The sequence below is a fragment of the Achroia grisella genome, unplaced genomic scaffold (assembly GCF_030625045.1).
Source record: "Achroia grisella isolate CSIRO2021 unplaced genomic scaffold, CSIRO_AGI_Agris_v1 utg402, whole genome shotgun sequence".
In the NCBI taxonomy this organism is placed as follows: Eukaryota; Metazoa; Arthropoda; class Insecta; order Lepidoptera; family Pyralidae; genus Achroia; species Achroia grisella.
In genome coordinates, this window is record NW_026712841.1 from 6,449,210 (window position 1) to 6,459,093 (window position 9,884).

General features: G+C 31.5%; 1 protein-coding gene across 1 annotated transcript; it reads right to left on the reverse strand.

Annotated features, from left to right (window-relative positions):
- Positions 1-802: 802 nt before the first annotated feature.
- LOC131844561 (gustatory receptor for sugar taste 64f-like) lies at positions 803-9,382 on the reverse strand. The gene is made up of 11 exons (XM_059193474.1): positions 9,213-9,382; positions 6,666-6,784; positions 6,036-6,215; positions 5,214-5,359; positions 4,283-4,405; positions 3,401-3,549; positions 3,172-3,228; positions 2,536-2,538; positions 2,138-2,300; positions 1,269-1,358; positions 803-856 (listed from the first exon to the last, which is right to left on the reverse strand). Exons 1-11 carry the CDS (start codon positions 9,380-9,382, stop codon positions 803-805), a joined length of 1,254 nt encoding a protein of 417 aa, XP_059049457.1.
- Positions 9,383-9,884: the final 502 nt, after the last annotated feature.

A 9,884-nucleotide genomic window follows, 5' to 3' on the forward strand; every position in this document is an offset into this window, starting at 1 on the left:
ACACTTGTAAGATAAATTGTGGTTGAATATCTGCAAAACTGATGAACATAATGCAATTGTTTATTGGAGTTACATTAGGTCCGTAATTTTCTTTTATAAAATTTATGAAGTTCTACTTAAAACAATTAATTTTTCTTAAAAAGAAAACACATTAAAACTGACAATTGGATTCCATTTGTTATTACTGACACTCACAATAAAATTGTTTTATGGTGAGATTTAGCGAAAACAAAAATTATTAAGAATATTAAATTAAACATTTATTATTTCTTTTTTATTTATAAAAAAAGGGTTGAATAGTGGTACTGTTGAGAGGGAATTTTGTTGGAAAATATGAAGTTAATAATCCTTCATTTCGAATGTTTTTTTGAGTTCGTTCTCAGGCTAGAAACTATTTTCACAACAAATTTCAGTGATCCTTTTAACAGCATAATTTTGAACTAAGATATATAACAGATAACTAATAGACAGACAGAAATTTATATTTATTTTGCTATCGTATATATTTGTTGTTATTCACGTTAGTTTTTTTTTAGATAAAATATGTCATCTGACCCTTATCGTGATACATCTTTACGTCAACTTACATTAAGATCCTTTCAGTCGTGATAGACATATAGATGTAGTAGACATATGTACATATATTATACATTTATACTATTAGCAAATACAAGTAAAAGGAAGATTTAGATGAGAATAATAATAAATTAAAAGGAAATATCAAGAAACGGAGTAATATCAAGGAGATTGTTTCTGAAGCGTAACTTAACTTAAATAAAACTTTGATTACTAAAATATTGATTTATTTATTAAATTGCAGCAACACTAATTCATATGTGATTATATTACCGAAGAGCTGAAACAGAAATATATATTATGACTAAGTGTTGACTTTTTTATATAAAAGATAGCCCATGTGACATCAAGATTGATAGATATCTAAAATACACTTCTTAGTAATATATAGTGAAGTAAAGACATAAATAGTATATTAGCACATGAATGCATTTCAATAAGGCGGTCTTATTACTGCATTAACCAAATTTAATTGACGACCAACCTGATGGTAAGCCGTAACTGTTGTATACATTCATCACGTTATCATGTAACGCCAGTGATAGACTAAGGTACAATGCCTTATAATATTTTCGCTGCCTATTCAAACCCTACGACCAAAATACAGTTTACAAAGAAAGCTGCTTGGGGGCTGAAATAGGTGAGCCTGATGTACTCACCCACACTTTTTACAGTTTACTTCTGGTACTTACCGTTAATATCATCATCCGTGTCACATAGAAGAAGTCAAGACCAGTTAAGGCCACATTAATGTTAGTGATCTGTGATATAAACCGTTCAACCTGAAAAATGAAATTAAACCTGAACGATAATTTAGTTGAACCCCCGACTTTGTTCATATATAACTTTATTGTTTCTTAAGTGAATAGAATTAAACAACCACTAGATATTAAGTGATGCTTACTGCAATACCTTAGTAAAAATCACATCCAAATAGGTTAGGACGTTTCTGATTAGCAATCGGGCAGATAAGCAAAAATATGAACTATAACAGTTTCATTTTATTTTAAGTTGATAAAGTCTTCTATTATTCAACTTATATTTATTTTTATATACAAACAGGGATCAATTATCTGAATATATATATTATTTGAATTTTTATGTTTGTAATTTATTCATCGGTTTGAAAAAATTGATTTATGTATAGTTCAAAATATTGAGTTGAAATAAAGATATGAGCGACTCCTCCTTGTTCCCCCTAATCTCCTCCTCTACCTATTAGCCCAAGAACTGATTGTATTTTTGAAGAAACAGAAACTATATAATAAACAATATTATATTATAAACATGTTGACCCGACCAACGTCGTCCTGCCTTATATAACTATGAATATTAACTCAGAGCATTCTACTTAGTAAGCAAACATTTAAAAAAATGTAACGACCATATTAATTTTCCTTTTCTAATTATCCGAGCGTCTGTCGTAATTTTTCTTTCATAAGAACGCAAAAAAAAAAGAATTAGCGACTTCGGTCCAGACGTTCACGCGTGATGTATGTATATATATAAATTAAAATATAAACAAATTAGTTATTAATTAAACATTATACTTGGAACTTACATCAGTATTGAACTTTGCAGCTGGCACCTCATATAGAAGAAAGAGAGGTGCATTGGAGGTCGAATGTACTCTAGCAGCCATCAGGAGTACAATGAAAGCACGCGCGACCAGGAAACTGAACGAGTATGTGAAGTACAGAGTGTGTTCTATACTATCACTGATCCTGGCAGAAAACAAAAATAGAAAAAACAATTACAGATTCTGTTATATACTTTATTGTCATATATCTTAACGATTCTAGATGGGATTCTCAGATTTATCATTGCCGGTAGTCGTGAGTTAGATTCCTCGCACAGCAACATTTATATTCATGTTTATATCGGTCTAGATATATTCTATATATTTATAAAAAAAATGTATCTATGTATTCATATCAGCTGTCTAGTAACCCATAAAACAAGCTCTACTTAGCATGGAACTAGATGGCGTTGTGTGAATGGTTCTAAGATATTATTATCGTTGTGATGATTTTTTTCGGACTTCTCCAATACTGTTGGCCAAATTCGGCCTTGACATCTTCACCGCACGATATGGGGCGAATGCAGATGGCACTCCAATCCCACGAAAGGACTTATGGAGCGGCTGAATGCCAACTTCCACCTGACGGATATAACTTTAGTCTGAGGGCATCACTAGGGGTACGAACCTCGGCTCAGATCGTCGTAATTTTGATCCCTGTTTGAATTTAACGGGGGATCGATCGGAGGGGATTCTTGTGATGAATGCAACACTTGATATACCCAGATTTTGCGGAATATATTTGAATCTAACATTGCAGGAATTACCTACCTATCGTTAGGAGCCTACAGCTCAGGAATTAATTTGGTTCATTATCGGTGTTTCTATTACTTCAGAGTCAGCCAGAAACATAAATTGACATACAGCTACGTAAAGCTTTTCGGTGTTAGATAAAGGTTCAACCATTATCAGACGCATTGTATACTGCATCATTGTTATGAGCCGCAGTTGACTTGATGTAATATCTCTTTATTTTTAAGAACATATAGGGAAATAATTAAGAGTAAGAAGCTTACATGACTGACCTGTCGTTTTGGCTGTGACAAGCTCCGGAGTGACCAGTTTGGTTTTTGCTAAAAATAAATAATGAAGTTTTATTGTTTAATATATGTATATGTACTAATATTATAAAGAGGTTGTATGTTCTGGAATAATTTAAATTACATACATTGCAATTAGATTTACATATAAAATAAAAAATTTAAAATTCAAGAATAGTGTAATAAATCATTGTGAAGTACTAACTTCAAAGTGTAAAATAACTGCACACATATCCAGTAGAAGTTGCTTCCGAAGCAGGTCATGATGTATATGCCAACGTGATCATTTATTAACTTCACTAGACGGACTATTTTCAGGTATTGCATACGAAATTCATCGCTGGAGAAATGTTCCTGTAATATATTTTATACTACGTTCTTTGATCGGAAATATCCATCGTATATTGTACAGAGTAAGCATAAACACTTGCTATTTTCTTTTGCAATCTTATCTGTTTTATTGTTTTTTTTTACGTAATATAAAAAATCTTGCATATGTTTTTCTAAAAATAGTTTGTCTTAACAACGATGCCTTATATTATATTCTTTAATCGAAAATATCTATCGTATTATTTTATAGAGGTATTAAAACACTAGCTATTGTCGTTTTTTCATCGGATATAAAAAAGAATCTGTGAAAATATAAAAAATGTCTGTCTATATAGTCTATCGTGATAACAAATTTCATAAAGATCCGTTGAACCATTAAGATAATAGAGGTCGTATAAAATCACGTAAAATTTGTTAAAACACTTTTTTTTTAATAAAAATCGCGTAACATTAGAAATGTTACGTTATATTGTTTGTCATTAACTATATCGAAAGCTCTCGGTTGCACAACGATTTTATTATTCACGTCTATCTAAAACAAGCAATTAATTTCTGTGTTTATAGCAGTATAGAATGTTTCATAGGCCTCTGTTACGCAAATTATTTTAATTAAAATAAATTTCATGGAAAATTCAAATATCGAACAATATTCAACCATATTGAATCCCGCAGTTTGCGGAATATTAAATTATAACTAAATATTTATATATTGATATTTAGAGTAAGATTTAGCTATATTTAATCTGTGGTTAGGTACCTGTTCTATAGCATTCTTCAACAATTTACTATGTAACACGAAATGTTCCGATAAATATGTACTGATAACTATAAGAACCACATCGTTGTAGCTCCATAGAAATGTAGATTGAATGTTGCATATCTGAAAGTCATTAGAATAATAATGTGAAACGAAGTGATGGCATAAAAAACATTGCAGAAAATCTATGAACTTTAGCCCTACAGTTACAGTTGTAAATATTTTTTTATAATATTTTCTTATGACAGATAAGTAAAAATATAACTATAGGATATAGGACAGACGGATATATTTTTTCCCGAACTTCTGAATAGTTTCTATTATTTGGAATATTGTTAAGTTTGTAAAAAGATAATTACAGTCGAATAAACAATAGAGATGCAAACTGACAGATCGTATTTGTAATTCAAAGCATTGTGAATGAGACGGTTTGCAAAAAAAGCGTCAGTGTAAAAAGAGAAACGGCAAGCTTCGTTGGTTGGCACATGCTGAAAGAATTTAGAATAAAATAGTCATGAAACCTATAAATGTGTAAACACATTATATTTGAGAAGAAAGCAGGTACAGGCTATGTTTAAACTAATCTACTAACTAAATAATGATCAGTTAGTTAGTTTTTTTTTTAACTGAGCATATTTTTGTAACTCTTTTAGCTTCTGCGTTTGCGCTTTCGGGTTACGCTCTCTTTAGCAGAGTATGTGAAATATGGAAGTGTTTTATTTGTTTGGTTTATTTATTATTTACATCAGTTACTTAGCTATAACAATAACTATGGCAATCTGTCACGTCTGCGGTGGTATACAACTTCTTGCGCTCAGTAGTCTTCCTTCATAAAGGTATATATTCTATATAATATGGTAGGTCCATGAACTTACTATGGTCTAACTTAAAGATATATAGAAATATATAGAAAATTAGTATAACAACTTACTTCAAACAGTATCCCCTTCCATAAACTGTACGAAGTGTATCCAAAAATCCAAGGTCTTCGGTAATGAAAGAATACTTCTAGAACGTCATAGTTGTTACAAGCTTTCGTCACAGTATATCCATATACAGCAGCTAGAAAATGTTCCACTGTGAATTGTTCCAAGTTACTCGTATATAATTAATTTTCACATCATATAATTTTTGTATATTTATAATGGATAAATAAAAAAAAAACACTGTTTAAATGATACCTATATTTGACGGCCTTCGGCCTCGGTAGTCTAGAAGTTTAACGCACCGCCTTACTTTCGATGGTCGCGGGTACTATTGCTCGCACGGTACAAGCATTTGTATCCATGAGCATGATTGTTTGTATGGATCTGGGTGTTTTATTTCCAAAAATATATATGTTTATATCAATTGTCTTGTATCCATAACACAAGTTCGACTTAGCTTAGAACTAGATGGCACTATGTGAATTGCTCTGAGATATTATTATAGAGTGACACAGACTATATATAACCCTGATATAAACAAAACTCACAACAACCGAGAAATTCAGAGAATTAATTGAATGACAATAGTAATATATTCACTTAATGTTGGCAATAGATACCTACATAAATACACTATGTTAATAAAGTGCCTTTTTTTTTTAAAGAAATTCAGTTGAGTTTTACCAATTCTTAATTGAATTTGTGTACTGAACTGGACGGTAGAGAAAAAACGTTCATAAGTGGCTAAAATGTCCTAAATGATTTTTGATTAGATTTTATTTAAATCATGAAAAAAATGTTTAAAAAAATAGAAATTCAATATGTACCTGAAGCTAAAATGAGACTGACTCCCGTAGCAATATTGCAGGTTATGGATATGTTTTTAGATAAAGGCGGTAGTTGATTCTCAATTTCTTCAACTTTCGCCATGAGTTTGGACCAATGTCTTCCAATATTGGCCAATATTGCCACTGTCGCCACACTTAATGTGTGGAATAGCAAATTTGCTGAAAATAAGTTATATAGCACAGTTACAATTATTAAAACATATCTTTCACAGCTGTGATCAACAGTTGGCTTAGTGAGGGGCAATGCCAACCGTTGACGTATTACGAATGTACACCTAACAATGCACACAACAATGTACTTACACATTTCAACTTAAAAATATAACGTTCTCGTTCTATTTATGATGCTTTCCGAATAAGTGGTAGATTAAAAACTTAAGTATGATTACACAAAAATTCTTATATTTAAGTTTATTTGAATAAAGAATTTTCTACTCTGTTTTACTCATTTTTTATTCACCCATAAAGGCAAGTTTAATTAATGTGATGAGGTAAAAAGTGACAATCTAATACAAGTAGAAGTGTTAGGTTTTTTGTACATATTTCATGGTCTGATTTCCTATGGAATTATATTCTTACATCAGGTCACTATTTTTTACAAATACTTACTAAAGTTAGATAGTGAGATATCATTTTCCAGAAACCAACGAGCGCTGAAGTAGAATGTTGTTACTTGGCCGATCAGAGTACCAAAGTATATTAATGAATACGGCGATAGTAGTGTGAATCTGTAAATATAGTACATTACTTGATCTACATATTTCTTGATTACAAAATTTACTTTAGTGTTTAGTGTATAAAATTCTTTTTTCCTGTGATATATGTGAATGCTCTTGGAAAAGTGACTTGAACTGGCGATATTAATTTTATAAAAACTATTTTCCAGATAAAGTACCGCCTAAGCAACTGGAGTGTTGTCTCTCTGTCTTCTCCATGCGGTCTCTCTTGGAAAACTGTCCTGATCTGGCGAGTCACAGTGGCCGGAACCGGGAGTGTAAATTATTTGTTTTGGCTCCTCTAAAGTATCAGTCTTTTTGACATTACGGATTCCAAAGTGTCTTCTGGTCAAGGAACATCCAGCGTGTCAGATATTGAAAATCTTTACAAATGAGTTCTTGCTCATATTACTGGAAGAGATGAGGAAATCTCTAAAGCATCTCCCATTGAGCAGAAAGTGACAACTTTATATACATCCTATTATATTATCCTGATGTCTCTCCAGTGTATACCTGCCATTAGTGCAGGCGGATGCATTATTTTTGTACTATTCATTCATCTATTAATTGAATAATAGACTAATAATAACCACCCAGAATAGTCCATACAGCACTATCTAGTCCCGAGCTAAGCAGAGCTTGTTTTATGGGTACCACACAACTGACATAAGTTCTGAAATATATACATATTTAATATATACATATTATACATAGAAAACACCCAAACCAATAATAATAATAATAAAGACATTTATTCAGCATTACAGTATTCTTACAATACATACGATCTTACTCATGATGAAGTGTTGATGAAGAGTGATCTTACGAATAAGTGGTAGATTAAAAACTTAAGTATGATTACACAAAAATTTTTATATTTAAGTTTATTTGAATAAAGAATTTTCTATTCTGTTTTATCCATTTTTTATTCACCCATAAAAGCAAGTTTAATTAATGTGATGAGGTAAAAAGTCTTGCAATGTGCGAAGATTTGAACCTGTTTAGTGTATAAAATTCTTTTTTCCTGTGATATATGTGAATGCTCTTGGAAAAGTGTAACCAATAATAATAATAAAGACATTTATTCAGCCAGTATACAATACATTGCTGAAAGTAACGCAGTATCCTAAACCGCTAGACCACAGACGCCCTATAAGGGCGTGAATATACAATGATGAGGAGATGTAAAAGTTGCTAATAATTATTGCAAATTTTCATGACTCAGGTTCATTTTCCATTAGTTCGCCATACGTAATCCTTTATAGAATAAATATTTTCCAATATTTTTTGTACATATCATCTCACTTGAGACGTGTTTTATAGTCCGACAAATCAATTCCCGATTCTCCTAATATAAGGAATATTTAGAAACTACTATTAACCTATTCAAGCATTGAAAGAAAAAGACTGAGTCTAGAAAATTGAAACTTTAAACATAGGTACGCTTTTCTGACGTGAACATTTTCTAAAGCAGGATTTCTTGAATTTCCCGCGGGAACCGGAGATAACGGGTTCCGCGCGAGCGAAATCGCATTAAACAGCTGATTTCATATTATATGTGAACAGGCTGCCTTTTGACGACATTGAATAGTAATCATATCTGAATTGAACTGAATAGGCTCAAGTTCGATGGTCTCAGATATTGACTGGCATTATTATCTTGTCGGTAATTTGACCGGTTTAAAATGTAGCCTATATAAATAAATAAATAAATAGCCCTGGACAATTAACACAGTGTCATCTAGTCCACTCCACAGTAAGCAGAGTTTGTGTTATAGGGACTAGACAACTGATATGAATACTTAGATATTTTCTTGTAAATACATGCATAATATACCGAAAACACCCAGACCGATACAAACAATCATAGTAATTTTTTTTGGTTTTTGGTTTTGCATATAAAATATATATTTGTAAAAAAATATATGCTATTATATTATCACACCATATATACACCCCTCCGATCGAACCCTCGTTCAATTCAGACGGGGATCAATATTACGACAGCCCGAGGTTCGAACCCCTAGGTGCCCTCAGACTAAGTAATAAGCCGTTCCGCGGGTTTGGAGTCCCATCTACACTCGCCCCCTATAGTCCGGTGAAGCTGTAAAGGCCAATTACGGCCAACAGCATTAGAGTAGTCCGAAAAAAAACCAAATATATGCATAGTTTTCTATCTGACCAATACCATCGAGTCATAGTATAATCAAACCCGCGACAATCAAAAACTAAACCAATAGATAGATTAAGCTGTCTCCACCATCATAGTCAGCACTTTTATTGAAATCGTATTTTTTATATTTTTAAACTTGTATCCAATTCAATTATACTCGAACATAATTTGATTTTAAAACGATTTAATATCGAGAATTTAAAATGAAAATCGATAGATTTTTTTATTCCATATTTTTTATTATTCCTTAAATAATTAGATACTTACCTGAGTACATCTATGCGTGGATTTGTGAGACCACTAAGAGGTAACATGCCCATTATTCGACCACACAGCAGAGTCAATCTTATCACTGCATGCAACCCTTTAGCCTCCTTTTTAGGTATTTGGGGTCTTATTTCAGGGTCACGTGGCTTTACCGTTATGGGATGTGTCATGATGATTTTGATTTTATCGTTATTGTTTATAATGTTTATTTAAACAAGCTTTTTTAGACCTCGGACTATTCTAAAAAGGCGCTTTTTACTATGTTTAATTATTTATGAAGTCATCAATAATAAAATTTCAGTTGAATGTTTTATTTTATTGTTTAAAATGTATGAATAGTAAACTGATTGAAAAGTTCTAAAAATAAATACATAGATATACTTTATCTTAAAGTTATTGTCTACGTATGTTAAAGTTGCAATTGTTTTATTCCCTTATAAGAAATCAAAAGATTTTTTATAAGCAAAAACTTTGTGCCACTTATTACTAAAATTGCACGCACGGAGAAGTATGAAATTTCGCGCACTGATAGTTTATATAAAGAAAGAGAAAGTATGCTTTACTTAGGCATAAAAATATATTTAATCAATAAAAAAATATTACACACATTACTATATATTTCACACACACGCATATATACTCTTTTGTTAATTTGTTATTGTTGGATCAAAC